The 19775-nt window shown below is 41.1% G+C and overlaps 1 protein-coding gene across 1 annotated transcript in view; it reads left to right on the top strand.

Moving 5' to 3' along the window:
- The window catches only part of agap2 (ArfGAP with GTPase domain, ankyrin repeat and PH domain 2), a gene marked incomplete in the record, with an annotated part of 124705 nt that overhangs the window by 76626 nt on the left and 28304 nt on the right, over window positions 1-19775 (top strand). The window contains 2 exon segments of the mRNA XM_037683780.1: window positions 16800-16890; window positions 17049-17271. Of these exon segments, the coding sequence (XP_037539708.1) occupies window positions 16800-16890; window positions 17049-17271 (314 nt within the window).

Here is a 19775-nt window from a genome sequence, read left to right as displayed (position 1 = left end):
CTAGGAATATTCTAGGAATAATTAATAACTATTAATTGTTATCTAACACATGTTTACGTGTTCTTACTTGATCCTTTTTTATACTTTTTCTGTTGTAGCTTACTGTGACAATTAACCCTGTGTCCTCTCAGCTAAACCGACCCTGTATTCAACAATGATTAAATGTTAATGGTTATTATTAAGAGAGATCCTGAGGGATCTTATTTAGTCAAACTATATTGTCTAAATTAAAGAAATGTGTTCTAGCTTTATTTATGTTAATCAGTCTGCTATCTGGCATGATTTGATTGCTTGTAATATATCAAATGTGAACTTGTAAAATTATCCTTAGCTAATATGAAATTATATTTAAAGGTCAACTAGTTAGAATTAGCAAACATTTTCTATAAATATAGTGCAACCCTGGAAGAAAGACACACACACACACACTTTGTATAACATGACATTTGAATGCTTGATAGGAAATATAAGAAGGTATAAAAATATGAAATCCAACAGGCCACTGGATGCAGGTTGGAGACCGTCAGGATTGCAGGTCTCCTCCAGCGAAGGTCGTCGCTGGGTGACGTCCAGTCGGTGCCGTTCTGGTTCTATGTGTCATGCAGTGGTTTAAGGTGGGCTTATGAAGGGGGATTTTACATAAGGCCTTAACCTATATGCACCTGGTGTGTAAGCTATTATGATTTGGAACAGCTACAGCTACCAGTTAAGGGGTGGAACATGCTGAAAAGGGTAGCTATAGGGGTCTATACCTATAGAAGGTTGTTCCAACTGTACCACCATTGCTAACTTTGTCTATATTAGACTTACATGGCCACTATAGTTGGTTTACTTGTCTGTTGCCTTTTAGACGAACGACTTGAGATTGGGTGTTTGGTTTCCCCATAAATGTTTTTGGAGTCTATGGCGAGACTCATCAAAAAGAATTAGCTATCCCCCCGAATAGAATTGTTCGAGTAGGTTCGGCTTGAAGATGGTGAGACCAATGTAAGTTATGGTACTTAAGGTAGCATTGACTACAGTGACTCTTCAACAATTAGGTTTTAACGAGTGAACTGCATGTTGGCATAGTTAAAGTCCTTTACAGTCTCCAACTAAAATACATACAAAACTCATTCTTACCTCAGAAACAATACCAAAACCAATTAAACAACGTTTCAACATCGACAAGAGTAGTGACTAAGCAATTAGAAACATCGTTTCACTGCTTCACCTCACCCTGGTTGTCAGATTCAATCACGCTGTCCCGTAAGAGTTGTTTCTTTGCACACCTTGTGTGGTTTAACCTGGTTTCGATGTACCCATTTAACAATTGGCTCTTTTTGGCCTTTACTGATTTTTATCTGATAGACAACTGGAGACAGTTTGTCTGTTATCAGATGGGGTCCAGTCCATCTGGGCATCAGTTTACGGGCGAGAGTTCCGGTCCCGGACTCTCTTCTCCCAATTGTGGGGGCAAACGTGTAGTACCAGACCCTGTCTCCCACTTGGAGTTCCTCGTGAGAGGCCTTTTGGTCGTAGTACGCTTTGCGTCTTTCAGCTGATTTTTCCAGGTTTTTCTGAGCAAAAGCAAAAGTGTTTTTAAGGTGTTTTTCCAAGTCTTTCATGTATTGTTGTGTAGTGTAGGCTGTTGCCATGGCAGCATCGCCTGGTTGGTACAACAGGTGTAGAGGGAGAGTCATTTGTCGACCCGTCATCATCTCGAAAGGAGAGATGCCAGTCGATGTGTGTGGAGTGGCCCTTATGGCCATGAGGACCAGAGGGAGTTTCACGTCCCAGTCCTTGTGGTTTGCGGCTACGTATTTTTTCAAAATACTCACCACAGTCCTGTTTGCTCTCTCAACCTTGCCTGAAGCCTGTGGATGGTAGCCAATATGGAAGTTGGCTTTGACGCCTAGCGTCTTCCACAGTTCTTTCATTACTTCACCTGTGAAGTGTGTACCTTGGTCTGAGTTCACCCTGAGGGGAAGTCCAAACCTTGAGAATACATGATTCATTAATAACATAGCAGTAGTTTGTGCTGTGTCATTAGGGGCTGGTAGACATTCTACCCATTTGGTAAACGCGCAGGTTACCGTGAGAAAATATTTATTTCCTCTAGAGCTCTTAGTGAGTGGTCCAACCCAGTCAATCTGGAGGTCCGACCATGGAAATGCAATGCCTCTACTATGCAGTGGTGCCCTGTGGAGTTGTCTGGATGGCTGAAACTGGCCACAGACCAGGCACCCTTTTATGTAGTCTTTGACATCCTTCTTCATTCCAGGCCAATAAGCAATCTGTTTTAATGCTTTCAGCGTGGCATTGTCACCCTTGTGTCCTGCGGACGGAAGGTCATGTGCATGAACTAACATCACCCCCATGTGGTCATGGGGGACCACGAACACGGGTGAGGACGTCCGTCCATGAGCAAAAGTTAGGATGCCCTTAAGTAGTTTTAACTGTTTGCGCAGCTGAAAGAGGACTTTAAGGTCTGGATTGGAATCCAGTTCGCCTTTCGATGGAGTGTATTTGTCTGGGTCAGTCAGATACAGTATCATCGAGTTAATTGCAGGATCCAACTTCTGAAGTTGGATGATGTCTAGGTCAGTCAGTATTGGGCGTACAGAAACTGTGTTATCAGCAGGTTTAGCTGCAGCTTGTGCACGTGTGACTGCCATTACCTCAGCAGTAGGTTGTGTCGACTGAGTGTTGAGTAGCCAGGAGGGGTCAAAGGACCACGTGGGCCCGTCAACGGCTCCTCCCTTGGCTAGGGAGTCTGCAAGGTCATTGTAGTGCTTGTCATCGCCTGGGAATATTGCAAGAGTCAGGACATGTTGCTTTTGGTCTGAATGCCTCAAGCTTTTTCATTGACTAGACAAGCTGATCAGGGACACTAATGCATTTGCAGCTTCAGTACACAGACGTAATAGATTTTAAAAAACAGCATCACTGGTCTGTGTTTCGTGGTGAATTTTGTTTAACTCCTTATAATTAAAACTAGGCATGGCAGCACAGTTGTTAGAGCTGTCGCCTGGTCGCAGGTCCACCTCCTGGCCTGGAGCCTTCAGTTGAGTTTGCATGTTCTCTCTGTCATTTTTCTCCAAGTACTCAGGTTTCCTCCCACAGACTCAAAACATGCATTTTAGGCTGATTGGAATCTTTAAGTTGTCCCTAGGTGTGAGTGAGGGTTTGAATGCTTGTTTGTCTTTTAGTGTCTTTGTGGTGGACTGGACACGTGTCCATGGTATACCTGGCCTCTGGCACAGTGACCGATGGAGTTAGACACCATCTCCCTGTGAATGAAAAAAAACCTGACAATATTATTCACAAAATGTTTAGGTCCACCTGCTGAGATCTCCAGGAGAACCGAAGGCAGCAGATCAGCAGCTATTCTTCTTCTGTAAATTCAGTCAGCAACAGGTCAGCTAAAACTGGTTCTGAAAGTTGGGGTCATTATATGGTTTGCTTTTTCATGGTTTCCACAGAAACCAGATAAACTTTAACAATGATAGCCCATATAATATTTAGTCTTAACTATTGTAAAATTTCATTAATCCCTGACAATAGAAACGGACTGGAACAATAATCCAGGACGAGAATTTGATACCATCCCAGGCCACCACCACCCATTTAGCGACCCCCAAGAGTGAGTAAAATGAAGCGTACTTTGAACACCGTGTGTGTACTTGTTTAGCAACGTGGTGGCCATTGATATCAGAAGTGTTTGTAATGTGGGGGGACACACTTGTGGGGGGGTCTGAGGGTCCTCCCCCAGAAAATTTGAATAAAGCAGATGCCATTTCCTGCATTATGGTTTTTAACAGGTAGTTCAACATCTAGTTTTACCTACATAAGTAACACTTGATTCAATAAGTTCTTGACCTTGACCTCTCTAAGGGACTTTAAACATCTGCTAAGTTCATGGCAAAAATCAATGCAGACATGTTCCTGCTTTTAGTATTTTATATAGCTTTATAATGTAGCTGTTTTTTAATATAAATTCTTCCATTTACTTTTTATTTTTGAGTCTTGACTTTTTTTTTTTTTTTGAGTTTTTATATTTAGAGTCCCTGAGGCTCAATGGGATTAACCTGTATAAATAAATGTTGAATGAATGACTGGATTTTATATGCTTTTTATGATTGTTTGTCATCTGTGTTCTTTGTTTTAAACAGGTCTGTCATGTAAATGAGTCCTTGAGGCTCAATGAGACTAACCTGCAGAAATAAAGGTTGAACTGAATTGAAATGATAACAGTTACTGTTTTAAATGTGCTATATAAATAAACGTGACTTGACTTGAAATAAGTATTTTAGAGTTAATGGCATAACAAGAAATAGCCAACAGCTCTCCTTGTGTGAATAGAGCACGCTTCACTTCTCTTTCACATCCTAGCCAGTTGTAAGGTCAAGAGACAAACACGTAGCATTAACACAGTATGAACAACATTCAGGAATTTTTTTCTATAAGAACATTATCAAATATTTTACATGACCGGTAAGATCGCTCCACCCACGAGGAAATATAACCCAGGGTAAGCTAACCTGGGACAAATTAACAAACAACATGGCTGCAATGGTGGAGGTATAAGCTCACAGTGTTTAGTGAGGCATTTCTGCCTTATCAGCCAACATTAAGGCAAAGGAGACAAAAAAATTGAATAAAATAAAAAATTCTAATCTACGAATAACTTAAAATAGTTACTGCAGTGGATGTTTTCATGCCGCAGAGTGACACAGGGCAAGAACTCAGTGAAATTCAGTATGTAAAACGTTGGTTATGTACTGTACCCCCAGATTCTATGACTATAGGCGAAGCCCTTTAAGGCTATCGCAGCACTGAAAACTTTAGTCCACGCCCATCTGCTGTGTGGGCCTCACCCCCGGTCCATATAAATTATGGTGAGACCGGGTAATCGGCTCCCAAATAGCTTTTTTTCTTCAGCCATTTAGGAACCAGTGAGGCCCAGATCTTAAAGGGCTGCGCCTATACTCATAGAATTTGGGGTTACAGTACGTGACCAACGTTCAATTTTGTATAGGCTTCACCCTTGAAGGCTATCGCTAGTGGGTTAAAGGTGAAGCAGGATGTAGTCTATGCCTCACTGGGTCCATTCAGACACAAATGAAGCACCCGCTTGCACCAAAAAAAAAAAACATTTCATCACTCAGCCTTCTGTGTGCGTAATTACACGCTCCATGCACAAGAGCGCCCCGGAGAAAAAATGTCACCGATGGAGAAAAAGGAAGGCTGAAAGAAGACCTGCTGCTGAGAATAGAAACAACAGAGGTTACAAATTGTAACAGTGTAACAATGAACAGAGCAGGTCAACATTCAATTCAATTCAATTCAGTTCAATTCAGTTTATTTATATAGCGCCAAATCACAACAAAGTTGTCTCAGGGCACTTTACAGGAACATTCACATAAAAGCCAATTAGTAAAGTTCTCTATCTAAGGAATCCAGCAGACAAGTTGAATCTTGGCTTTGTTGCAGTCTCCCATCCTGAGCAAGCACAGTGGAGACAGTGGAAAGAAAAACTCCCTTTTAAAAGGAAGAAACCTCCAGCAGAACCAGACTCAGGACAAGAGGCCATCTGCTTTGACCGGCTGGTTGAGAGGACAGGAAGGAGAGACAGACGAACACAGAATGGTAGGTCCAGGTATAGGTCCAGGTGTATCTGAAAGACAAAAAAACACGTTAAGGATAGAAAAAATAATTACAAATACAAAACAGGTTGACCAGAGTAAGTAAAGACAGAAGTAGAGTTAAAATTGTGGTCAGTTTGTCCTCCAGCAGTCTAAGTCTATAGCAGCATAACTAAGGGACAGCTCAGGAAACCCAAGCCGACCCTAACTATAGGATTTAGCAAAAAGGAAAGTCTTAGGCCTAGTTTTAAAACTGGATAATGTGTCAGCCTCACGGACAGAGATTGGAAGTTGGTTCCACAAGAGAGGAGCCTGATAACTGAAAGATCTGCCTCCCATTCTGTTTTTGTAAACTCTAGGAACCACAAGTAAACCTGCAGTCTGAGAGCGAAGTGCTCTGTTAGTAAAATATGGAACAGTAAGATCTGTAATATTAGATGGAGCTAGGTTGTTGAGAGCTTTGTAGGTTAGAAGTAAGATTTTGAATTCTATTCTGGATTTGACAGGGAGCCAATGGAGAGAAACTAAAACTGGAGAAATATGATATCTCCCAGTAACTCCAGTTAAGACACTGGCAGCAGCATTTTGAATCAACTGAAGATGTTTTAAAGAAGTATTTTGACATCCAGATAATAAACCATTGCAATAGTCCAGTCTAGATGTGACAAATGCATGAATCAGTTTTTCTGCATCATCTTCAGATAAGATGTTTCTAATGTTAGTGATATTACGCAGGTGGAAGAAGGAGGTTCTAGTAACGTTTTTAATGTGGGGGATAAAAGACATGTCCTGATCAAAAATAACACTAAGATTTTTAACATTAGAGCTGGAGGACAGATTAATGCCATCTAAGGAGGGAGAAAGACTGAAAAATTAATTCCTAAGGTGCTCAGGTCCAAAAACCAAAACCTCAGTCTTGTCTGTGTTCAACAGGAGAAAATTTAGGGTCATCCAGGTTTTTATGTCTTTAAGACATGCTTGTAGTCTAAGTAGCTGATTGGATTCATTGGGTTTAATGGACAAATATAATTGTGTGTCATCAGCATAACAATGAAAATTTATCCCATGCTGTTTAATAACTTTATCTAATGGAAGCATATATAAAGTAAAGAGTGTTGGCCCAAGCACTGAGCCCTGAGGAACTCCATGACTAACTTTGGTGTATGAAGAAGATTTATTATTTACATTTACAAACTGGAATCTATCAGATAGATATGATTTAGACCATTTTAGAGCTGTTCCTGTAATCCCAATATCATATTCAAGCCTCTGTAGTAAAATATTGTGATCAACTGTATCAAATGCAGCTCTGAGGTCTAACAGGACCAGTAGAGACACAAGTCCATTGTCTGAGGCCATGAGAATATCATTAGTGACTTTTACTAGTGCTGTTTCTGTGCTATGATGAGCTCTAAACCCTGACTGAAACTCTTCAGATTATTTCTTTGTAGATGTTCACACAACTGACCTGCAACTATTTTCTCTAGAATTTTTGAATCAAGATCAGACTTCTTAAGTAAAGGTTTAATTACAGAAACCTTAAAGCGCTGTGGTACATAACCATCCATTAAAGACAAATTAAGTAGATCCAAAATGTGGACATTAATTAGTGGAAATACCTCTTTAAACAGTCTGGTTGGGATGGGATCTAGCAGACATGTGGATGGTTTGGATGAGATTATTATTTTTGACAATTCAGAGCTCAACAGGACAAAAACTGTCCAAACATAAATCAGGCTCTAGTGAAATTTTTAAAGATGCCTCGTTTGACAGGGACTAGAGATAGTAGAAGGAAGGATGGTTTGAATTTTCTCTCTAATTGAAATAATTTTATTTATAACGAATCTCATGAAGTCTTCACTACTTATACATGGTTCAACAGAAATGGGACTTTTAATTAGTCTAGCAATAGCACTAAACAGAAACCTAGGGTTATTTTTATTCTCCTCTATTAAATTCAATTCAAATTCAACTTCAAAAATACTTTATTGATCCCAAAGGGAAATTATTTGTTGTTGTAACTCGTTATCCTCATTTCATTAAGAGATGTTATAGATGCTGATGGCTGTAGGCAGGAAGGATTTCTTGTAAAGGTCCATCCCACAGTGGATCCTAAGAAACTGGCTGCAGATGCCGTCTGATCCGTCCACCCAGACTCAGCTGGCCTCTCGGTTCCCCTGGACTGTAGGACCGCCCGAATGCCGGGCAGAACTCCTCCCAGAGCGATGGCCACTCCTCCCAGCAGTCTGCTGAGCTCCTCGTCGCTGCGGACAGCCAGCAGTAGGTGCAGAGGGATGATCCTGTCCTTCTGCTGTCATGAGCCGTGTTTCCTGCTAGTTCCAGGATCTCAGTGGTCAGGCACTCGAGCACAGCTGGCAGGTAGATGAGAATGCATCCACAGAACATCCTTTTCAACTCACTTGAGATATTGGGCTGTAGTTGAGATATCATTTGAGCTTTTGAGATGTTAATCAGCTGCTATTAGTTGTAGAAAACTGCCTTGTTGCCATGGTTACGCATCATAACAAATGTTCAAAACTAAAAAAAGTTTCAGTAAAAATCCTTCCCGCTGCACAGCATCCAATACCAGAGGAAACAATCATCCAAGAAATGTGATTTACATCCAGAAAAAGAGGAATTAAAGTTTCCAAAAGCAAAATCTCAAAATGAAAGTAACAGAGCTGCTCCAACATGCAGCCACCTTGAGCGGCGCAATTCTAGAAAGATGAGTAATATAAAGTTCTAGCTTTACGGAGAGCTTTTTTATATGTTAGCAGACTATCTTTCCAAGTTAAATAAAATTCTTCAACATTAGTAGAGCGCCATTTTCTCTCCTGGTTTCTAGATGCTGCTTTAAAGTACGTAACTCAGAATTGAACCAAGGAGCCAGTTTCCTCTGATCTATTACTTTCTTTTTCAGTGGAGCAATTTTATCAAGTGAAGTTTGCATTGAAGTTGTAAGATGATCAACTAGATGATCTAAGTCTCTGTTCTCTGATGCATTACTCTGCAAGACAGAGGAAAACATTGATGGAAGAGATTGTTTAAATTTGGTTACAGCATTTTCTGATAAGCACCAGCTGACATGAAATTTACTCTCAGTGACTGTGTAGTCATTTAATGTAAACTCAAAGGTTATTAAAAAATGGTCGGACAGAACAGGATTTTGTGGAACTATTACCAAGTCCTTAGTCTCTATACCATAGGTCAGAACTAAATCAAGAGTGTGATGATAAGAATGAGAAGATGTGCGGACGTTTTGGGTAAAATCAAACGAGTCTATTAAATTATTAAAGGCTATGCTTAAGCTATCACTCTCAACATCCACATGAATATTGAAATCACCCATTATGATGATTTTATCAGTATTTAATAGTAAGTCAGTTAATAATTCTGAGAATTCAGACAAAAACTGAGAGTAAGCGCCTGGTGGATGATATATAACAACTAGTAAAAGTGGCTTTTCTGATTTCCATTTTGGATGAGAAAGACTGAGGGACAGCGATTCAAAAGAAGCATAACTAATAACTGGTTTGGCATTAATCAATAATCCTGACTGAAAAATAGAAGCTACTCCTCCACCTCGGCCAGTTGTTCTAGGAACATGAACATTTAAATAATTAACAGGAGTGGATTCATTTATACCAACAAAATCCTCCTGTTGTAGCCAAGTTTCTGTCAGACATAATAAATCAATATGATGATCAGTTATCAGTTCATTAACTAACAGGGATTTAGAGGAAAGAGATCTGATGTTCAATAATCCACATTTAATGATTTTATGATTTTGCTCTGGTGAAGTAACTGTGTTTATTTTAATCAGATTTTTATGGTTTATATTTTCAGAGTTGATTTTCTCATCTCTTCAATATGAACTGATTAGTAACAATAAAAACAGCAGTCAAGAACTGATTGATAATAATTGCCTCACACTGTAATTGCATGCACTCAGATGTGAGCTTAAAATGAAGCTCCATGAAACAAGTAAGAAATCATTGTGTTAGAACCCTGAGAACAGAATGAGTCCTGGAGAAGGTAGAAACATCACATAGATAAAAACGAATAAACGAACAAGGCGATGACCAAGCAGCTGCCGTACAAATGTCCTCCACTGTCATCCCTCCATGCAAAGCCGTAGAGGATGAAATCCCTCTGGTGGAATGAGCTCTGAGATTCTCTGGAGGGTCGCCTGGAGGAGAACATCCTCCCTCCACAGCAATTTTCATGGCCGGCCCAATAACAGACGTTGCAGTGCCGGGAACCATGGGGCGCTTACGTGCTCGGGAGCCACAAGGATGACTGATAATTTTTCTTCCCAGACTCAGTTCAGAATTCATGATATTAGAGGGACTGGGGGAAATGCGTAAAGGAGCATTTTTGGCCACGGACTCTGGGCAAAGGCATCCACTCCTAACGGTGGGTTGTCCTGTGGGCTCAGTGAGAACCATAATTGACACTGGGCATTCTCCCATGTGGTGAACAGATCCATTGCTGCTTGGCCGAACCTGCTCCAAATCCGAGAGATCAGCTCAGGATGGAGGCTCCAGTCTTCGTGGTGACCACACTTCGAGATGATGTCCGCTCCCCTGTACAGGACGCCGGGAATGTACACTTCTGATGGAGAGCAGGTTTTTGTGTGCCCAACACAGCAGCTGTCTTGCGATGCGTAACAGTTGGGCTGAGCGCATGCCTCCATGACGGTTTATGTAAGCTGCTGTCACTTTGTTGTCTGTGTGGATCAGAATATGCTGATTCCGCAACAGGGGAGAAAAATACTGAATTACATTCCACACCGTGCGATTTTTTTTATTGGGAAGATGTGTGGGCTGGCTACTGCGCCCCCACCGCTTGGGACAGACACATTCCTCCCCAGACTGACAGGGACACATCTGTGCAAGCTAAGACGTGTGACTTAGGCCTGCTGATGGGAACTCCCTCTGACAGAATGAGGGGGTTTCCCCAGTGAGTCAGATCGGTTCTCATGGAGGGGGGCACAGATATCATCCGCCTCTTCTGACGCACCGGGTCTATGTGCAGGCGGGCGAACCATATTTGAAGGCATCTCATGTGAAGCAGGCCCAGCGGAACGGCAGCATGGGCCGATGACATCATTCTCAAAAGTCTCATGACCGATAAAGCTGTTACTACACTGCAGGGTTTGACACGACGGAGCTGAGCTGACAGAGCTTTGGCTCTCGGCTGTGATAAGTGGGCTCTCATTGTGATTGAATTTAGCTCCACTCCCAGATAAACAATCATCTGGGATGGGAGAACCGAACTCTTTTTTTCTAGTTTATAGAAAACCCCAGGTTAGCAGGTGCAAATTCAACGTTTTGGTTTGTCCAGCTGCTTCCTGTCTTTATTGAGTTAACAGCAGCAGGTCATCCAGATAAAAAAAAAAATTCTCATTCCTGCCCTGTGTAATGGCTGCAGAGCCGTCTCCACGCATTTTGAGAACGTGCGTGGGGCGAGGGAATAACCGAACGGCAGCCTGTTGTATTGGTACAAGATCCCCTGGAAGGAGAAGTGCAGGAATTTCCTGTGCTTTGGAATGATGGGAATGTGAAAAATGCGTCTTTTAAATCTATGGAGGTAAACCAATCGTTCTGGTGAACATTGTCCAACGGCTGTTTGGTTGTCAACATGTGGAATTGTCTCTCCATGATCGATTTGTTGAACATGGACAAGTCGAGAATGGGTCTCATCACTCTGTTTTTTTTGGGGATCAGGAAGTAACGTGAGTAAAACCCCGTGTTTTCCTCTCCATTGGGAACCCTGGAAATTACGTTTTTTTAACAGTAGTTCCTGAACTTCTGAGTGGAGAGACGAGTTCTGTTCTGGAGATGACAGAACCGTCGCTATAATCCCTCTGAACAGCAGCGTGTGACCCCTGCTGATCAGACGGTCCATCCATCTGTCCAGGGAACACACTCGTTGCCACTCTGCATAACGCTCGGGGAGCGGGCAAGCGTTTTTGTGTTGTGTCATGTTTTTTTACGGACGTCAGCCAGGTTAAAGCCCTCACCGTCATCACCCGCTCTAGAGATTCTCCGGGGGGGACCCAAGGGGGGCTGCCACAGAAAGGGCCATGAAAGAGCCCCTGTGTTGCGCTCAGGCTGCGGGCTCATGTTAGAGTTGTTGTCAGCTGACGTGCATTGAGGGGAGGCGTGAGTGCTTTTAGAGATGAGACGCCGTTTGGATGGAGGCTGCAGTTGTCGTGGAGAAACACGTTTACTCCCGCTGTGGTCAGAAATGTCCGAAAACAACACGGGCTCTAGCTGAGAGCGAGAGTTTTTACCGGACTGTCTGCTGAAAAAAAATCATTTTTATCTGATGTGTCAGGAGAGTGTTTTGTGTGATTTCCCGAGCTGTGGTGCCTTTTAAAACCCTGTTTTGAGGTTACCGGCTTGTTTAGTGTAGGGAATGTGTGAAAAGAGGCCGCTGTGAGATAATTTGATCTGAAAGTCAGGCTGGAATCAGAAGAAACCTTACTCACTGAATGATGTTTTTGTTTCATTGTAAAACATAATTCATCATCGTGCACACACACATTCCCCACAAGGAGTCATTTTTTGTGTTGCCTCCTCCATGGGCCCTGCAGCTGATTGGACCAGGGCGGCGCTTGTTGACAGCCTCTGGGGAAGTGCTGAGTCGCTGATTGGCGCGCCGGGAAGGGCTGTTCTCTGGCGGTAGGGGCCGGCGGAGGAGAGGGGCGAGGAGTTGCTGCTGCAGTCGTGGAGCTTCTCTACTGCTGTCGCTGGCCACGGTGATTCCTCCAGTGGACGGGAGGGCGGGAGGAGGGCTGCGGCTTGATCAGGTGACACACAGTCTCCAACACCTCCTTGGACTTCTTGGACTTTTCGAGCATGGCCTCCAAGTTGGCCCCAAACAGCGTGTCCGTGGTGATGGGGCCCTCCAGCAGGTCCCGCTGCAGCCTCTCTGGCATGGATGGAGAGAGACCAAGCCAGGTGGACCTCTGGATCATTGTCATCCAGGCGGCGATGCTGAACAGACAGACCACAGAGGTGGCGCACATGTTCAGAATGATGTCAGCAACCTTACAAAGCGAGCTCTTAGTCTCCTCTGGCAGGTCTGTGTTCTCTAGCCTCTTCGAAATGCTGTAAGCCAGCAGAGCGACATTGTTGTTCGCCGCGGCCGCCTGAAATGAACAATGGTGAACTCGGTTGGAGAGAGGGGCTTGGGGGTGAGCATCCGCTCAGTCCCCCCTCTCCGACACTACGCTCTCCAGGAGGGAATGAGCAACAGGGCTGCTGCTGACATCGCCTTTTCTCGAGGAATCATTCAATTCACTACGTGACTCAGCATCAAAAAAGGCGAAGGCGTCGTCCAGCGAACAGTCCCTGCCACAGAAAAACACTATTCCATGTTAGCTTTGAACATGGCTGCTCATCTCTGCTTCTACTTGGGAGGGAGGAGGTCACAGGGACGGCAGGAGGAGGTGAGGTTGGCGTGGCGGGGACCCAGGCATCCTTCGCAGATGTCGTGCTGGTCGAAGCTCATAATGTAGCCGGTCTGGCAGGACAGGCACAGGCGGATGGTGCTGGTGCTGGACATCTTCTTCTTCTCGATAAATAGTGCTGGTTGGCTGAAGAAAAAATGGGAGCCGATTACCTGGTCTCACCGTAATTTATACGGACCGGGGGTGAGGCCCACATAGCCGGTGGGTGTGGACTAAAGTTTTCAGTGCTGCCCTGCGCACAAAGGGAATAAACCCACTAGCGACAGCCTTAAAGGGCAAAGCCTATAAGAAATAGAAATGTAACTTTTACATTACACATCCTATTAAACACTTTGTACAAAATCAGTTCAGTGTTAACTGATCATAAACAAAGACTAAACTTGTACAATATCTACACATTAAACACACAAACCAAAGCACAACTAGCATTAACCTTTAATTTAACCACAGTGACAAATAATGGAGGATTTACCTGCAGTTCCCGTCATACAGACCAACATGTAGTACTTCCTGTTTATAACTGCCATGTTGGCCACTGGCCTTTATCATCTTTTACATTTTTCTAAACTTTGTTTAGATTTTGAAATGGAATAAACTGTATCCATCTCTAAACTATCTATGCTGCTGATCTCATGCTGCTGATTTATTTCATGCTGCTGTGTTCATTTGTACTCATCTGCTCACACAGACTCATGTTTGTGTTGCTGTTGTTCAGCGTATTGTTTTTGTACTATTAGTGCTTAGTGTATTCTTAGTTTAGCATATTTCTTAGTCATATCTTAGATCTATTATTGTTTTTCTTTACAATTTATACTTTTTTTTTGGATTTAACTGGGACCCTGTGTACACAATGTCATGTACCACATGTGGTGCGAATGACAAATAAAGAAATTTCGACTTTTGACTTTGACTAAATGCTCATGTCATAATTTCTCATTCATTTTCACTAATTGACTATTTATAATAAATAACAACAAATATGTTCTTAATCTCAATGGAACGTGTCAAATAAAGGTTAAATAAAATAATATAATACAAGGATGTTAATAATCAGATAATTTATTAGTGGCGTTTATGAAGGGTACACATAATCTGAATACTTGGACATTTCAGCATTAAACTTTTTTTTTTCAGATCCTATTTATTAACCAAATTCTAAAATTTGCAATATCCTTTGTAAAAACCTAAAACATTTGTTCTATTAAGTTTGTAGTAACTTAACTAACCTCATTAAGTTGACTGTGCTGACGGGCTGAAGACTTTTCTATCCAACAAAGTTCAGTCAGGTCCTCTGGACAGTTCTACTTCCAGAACCTGTCCAGAGGACCTGACTGAACTTTGTTGGATTTTTCTACCTGAATTACTGAGCATGAACCAGGATGTTTCTGTATGACCTGCTCCATTACAAACAAACATTCATTTACTGCACTTTGCTGCATCACAGCCAGAGCTTTTCTCTTTTTCATCCTCTAAGACCCAAACCGGAGAAACGTACAGACATTTGCGCTCCGCGTGCGAACATCTCTCGCGCCAGTCCACGGGTGTGGGTGTGCAATCTGTGTGTCTGCTCTGTCTGCTGATGCTTATGACAACAGACAGACAGACAGACAGACAGACAGACAGACAGACAGAGAGAGGAGGGAGCGTGAGTCCGGCGCAAGAGCAGCTCGTTTATTTAAAATATCAAGCGCGACCTATATATCAACCGATATATAACCTATAACCTATATATCAACCGATATATAACCTATATAACCTATAACCTATATATCAACCGAATATCAACCGAATATCAACCGAATATCAACCGAGAACCGAGCCTTGGTCCAGTCCCTCAGCGGTCACTGAGCCGGACCACCGGGAAAAAATGTCCCGGCGCTCCTGATGGCCAGTCTGCCCCTGACAAAAGTCTTTTGGGGAAAAATCTGCCACACATTCGTTTGTATTTGTGTTTTTATGTATTTGTTTAGTTTGGTGCAGAAAAAAAAATTATGACAAACCAAAAAATTATTCTACTTTTAAAAGACTTTATCTGAAATGTTTCAAATGCTCTCATAACTTCACAGTAACTTTTCTGCACTCTTGTGTTCCTGAGGGGAGAAATAATTGAAATGAAGTGTAAATACAAATTTTAATTCCATATTTATTATGTCATAAACTACTGCATACCTCATTAATGTTTTTAATTTTTCTTCTATCCCTATATTTTAGATTTTATATTAGCTCAGGTGGTGCTCAACTTTACTTTTGAAAGTCTATAAAAATTACAGAGCGGTTGCTTCTACTTACGTTTAAATGAGTACGTCCTCTGCTCGATTTCACTGTGGAGTCTCACCTCTCATCTAGTCTGACAAAACTATTTTAGTTTTAATGTAAAGAGCAAAAACACAGTTGCATGTCGCACAAGTAGGCCTAGATTTAGTACAATAAATGTGTTCAACATGCATGCAGGCTGCAGTCAGACGCGCCAGGGCTGCGAACGCAGAACGTCATTAGACATCGTGCTTCAGCAGCTCGCTTGTATCTCCGGGTCAGGAAAAGCAAAAAAATAAAAAATAAAAATAACTGGCATTATACACAAATAAGTTACCAAAACAAACAAAAAACATAAAAAATTATTTAAAAAAAAACAAGTCCATATCCAAGTACAGAGTGACCTGTGTAAGTTAGGCCAAAAACAATGTCTCGTTTTTGGCTACTGGATCTGAAGGGTCTGGTGGGCTGGAGGGTCGCTCGCCATAAAATAAATATTTTATGGATTTTTTTTTAAATATTGAAATGTGACTTTTTTAACTAAAGGACCTTAATGAATAAAAATAAAATAAATACGCTTTATTATTTTATTTTAGGCTGAGATCACTATAAAAGATCAAGTCTAAAAAAGTTAAGTCTTAAGATGCTATTTATAAGACTGAGCTGAATAAGCTCCTCAGACTGAAGAAGTCTTTCGGATGAAAGACAAAACGTTTCTACTTTTTTGGTTTTCTTTGCTTTGTTTTGTTTTTTTGAACATCCAGAGGACCAGACTTAACTTTTTAGATTTTTCTACCTGGATTATTGAGCATGCATCAGGATATAAAAGATCAAGAAAAAAAAAAATATATATATATTTTTAAGCAGTTAATAAAGTGAACATTTTCCCCTCTAAGGAGCATGAATGCTTATAAAGTTAAAGGACAATACAAGGGTTAATGTATAAAAAACACCATTTTACATTTGCTGTTTGTTAAATGGGTTATTAGTGTATATTTCACCTAAATAGTTTTATTGGTCTGCACATTCTGTCATGGAATCAAAATTCACTGATTTGAAGAAATTCTGCCTAAATATCATGTATAAAAACTATTGTTATTATTATTATTTGGTTCCCAAAACTACTACTCTGCTCAGAAAAAAAGAAAGAAAAAAAAACTAGATTGCGTTACACTGGTATAATATAGACAAATAATCCAGGGGGCTTCTCTGAATACCTCGAAGGCCTTGACCAGTCACCACTGCCTACAAAAAGACCTCCTTTTTAAATAAAAGTTTGAACATTCTTATATCATAGATCAACAGGCTGCCCAGCATCAAGGAAACAGAAAGCAACGTTGTGCTGAGATGCTTATTGTGCTAACACACAACCTCTCTCACATTAGAATATACAGGTAATGCTTGTTATGATTAACAAAATGAAAAATGTATGTATCCAGGCACGGAGGAGTAGTCAGAGTGAGGCTGTGGCGCTGCAGGCTATCCGAAACACCAAGGGCAATGGTCTGTGTGTAGACTGCGAAGCACTGAGTAAGTTCCTATTTTAAATCTCTGCCACTGTCTCTTTAGGGTTAAAGTGTTTTCAAAAGACTCCTTTTATCATTTGTTTTTTCTTTTATATAGGTAGCATTTCTAGCTTTGTAACTGCCTTTCTTACTTTAACCAGTGTATCCTCTCTTGCCCTGCAGATCCCACCTGGGCCAGCCTCAACCTTGGTGCGCTCATCTGTATCGAGTGCTCCGGGATCCATCGGAATCTGGGCACTCATCTGTCCCGGGTTCGTTCTCTAGACCTGGATGACTGGCCTGGAGAGCTTACACAGGTCCTGGCTGCCATTGGAAACCACATGGCCAACAGCATCTGGGAGAGCTGTACTCAGGGCCGAACCAAACCGACACCAAACGCAACACGGTGGGTTCAGCTAAACCAATCCAGTCATTAAACAGACCTGACAAAGAAGGTTTATTATGTGAATGTTTATAAGGCATTCAAACTATTAAGATTGATTATTCTTCTGTACGTTTTTTTGGCACATATAGCCAAACATATAGTTCTGTAATTTTTGTGCTACAGTAGTCGCTCGCTACTTCGCGTTTTGACTTTCACGGACTCGCTCTTCGCGATTTGTCAGAATAACATTGGACATGACACACAATCGGCTGATTGATGAATGAGCCACAAAAGAGGCATGGATTGCTCATTTAAAATAAATTATTTCAATTGATTTAGCACCTGCTAAATCATTAGGTGCAGGGAGAAGCTCCATCCTGCTGTGTCTTGATCTGTGCTTTCTGCCACCCCCACATTTCCCTCCGGTTGCAGCAGCTTTGGGAAGGGTTAACCCTTTGCTGTCCAGCTGCACCGATCAACTTTTGTCTTCCAGCTTAAAATTCAAAGTATGTCACATCGTAAAATCGTCACAATCACAAAATATAAAAGTGTTAAAAGTTATTTTAATTGCTTTAGAACTTCTTTGTTCAGTTGTTACAGTGTAATTGATTTCTGCTCCGTGCTGCATCAGTTGCGTGAAGGGTTAACCCTTTGCTGTCCTGTTGTACTTCTCTTCTTTACTATTTAAATTGAAGCTGAGGCTCTGTCCGCTTTGCCAGACTTCCTTACCAGTTTACAATTCAATAAGATTCTTCTAGCCGGATAGACCTTCCATTTTAGACCACTTTTTTAACAAATATGCCCCATAAATTTCCTGGGTTGGGTGTTTTTGCAGTTGATATGAGCGATCATTGCGTTATCGGAGTGATCAGGGACACTACATTATCTCGCTCTAAGCCTAGACTAATTCAAAAAAAGATATGAAACATTTTAGTGAACAGGCCTTTCTTTGGGACCTGTCCCATTTTGATTGGCAACATATTCTCCTAATTAATAATGCGAACACCATTTGGAACTATTTTCAGGATAGTTTCATCCAGAGCCCTATAAAGAGAGAGTTGCGACACTCTTTGAACTCGCCGATACACGGTCATGTGGTTCATGCAGCTCTCAATAGTTCCAAACAGCTCATCGCTGTCAGTCAGTTTGAGCAGCAGCTGGCGTAACATAACACAAAAATCAACTTTTCTTACTTTACCTGGCGTCTTTCAGTAATTATTGAGCAGTAACGAACTGATTACTTAACCGATTACTGATTATTTCACAGACTATGCATTTTATCAAAGCGTTTTTAGAAGCGGCTGATACATTTATCATTAAATTTTAGAAGGAAAGAGACTGCAAACACATATTTGTTATATTTTTTTTATATGCAATACAATGGTCAATATAGCGATGTCAGTGTTTTATAACGTTACACACGTTAAAAAAAGATCAGAGTAACTCCTGTTATAAAGCTGTTTCTGATGTTCTCAGCAGGATAATGCTCCACCTTGTCCTCCATGCAGCAGTTCAGATCTGCTCCAGCCTACCTTAGATCATCTGGATTAATTCTTGATTTCTATAGAAGATATTAATTCAACCTTTATTTAAACAGGTTCATCCCATTGAGCCACGAGGACTCATTTACAAGAGAGACTGAATATAATTGTTGTATTTGTTGTTTTTTTATGGAACCAAGTACCTGATAACTGAGTTGATTGTAGCCTGACAACTATTGTAAAATTGTAATTCATTGATTAAAATGTTAATTTAAATGAAACTGTTTCTAGTTAAAATCATAACAGATGACAAAATAAGTGTTAACTGTGCAAAAATAAATTTCCAAAACAATTTATTATAAAAGATGTAAAATGTAAAGCAAGCTTTAATAAACCCAAAAAAGTTCAATCTGGTCCTCTGGACATTCAAAAAAAACAAAAAACAAAACAAAGCAAAAAAAATCTAGAAACGTTTAGTCTCTCATCCAAGAGACTTCCTCAGACTGAGAAAGTCTCTTGGATGAGAGACGAAACGTTTCTACATTTTTTTGCTTTGTTTTGTTTTTTGTTTTTTTTGAATGTCCAGAGGACCAGATTGAACTTTTTTGGATTTTTCTACCTGGATTATTGAGCATGCATCAGGAAAGCTTTAATAAAGTACTTTTACTGCCATTTACAAGCTTTAATAAAGTACATTTACTGCCATTTATACTGTTTATTAATGACATCATCTCAAGTCAGCAGGAGCACCATCATCATCATCATCACAACAACACAAAGTGAGAGCTGTAAATTTAATCTGCACAAACATTTTCAATCAGGGCTCAAAATGTTGAACTGTCAAAGAAACGTTCAAGAAAATAAACTAATGTCACTCTACAGGCACATTTAGAGAGAGGACAGTTCACAGAGACACAGTGAGGACGAGTGAGACTGAAGGAGGTTCAACCAGTTGTTCATGGACCAGAACCAGATGAGAAGAACAGCAGAACTTCCACTGACCAGTGATCTGACCAGTGATCTGACCAGTGATCTGACCAGTGA

Source organism: Nematolebias whitei, chromosome 11, assembly GCF_014905685.2.
Source record: "Nematolebias whitei isolate Nwh7 chromosome 11, NemWhi1, whole genome shotgun sequence".
Lineage (NCBI taxonomy): Eukaryota > Metazoa > Chordata > Actinopteri > Cyprinodontiformes > Rivulidae > Nematolebias > Nematolebias whitei.
This window is presented reverse-complemented; position numbering and strand designations above follow the sequence as displayed.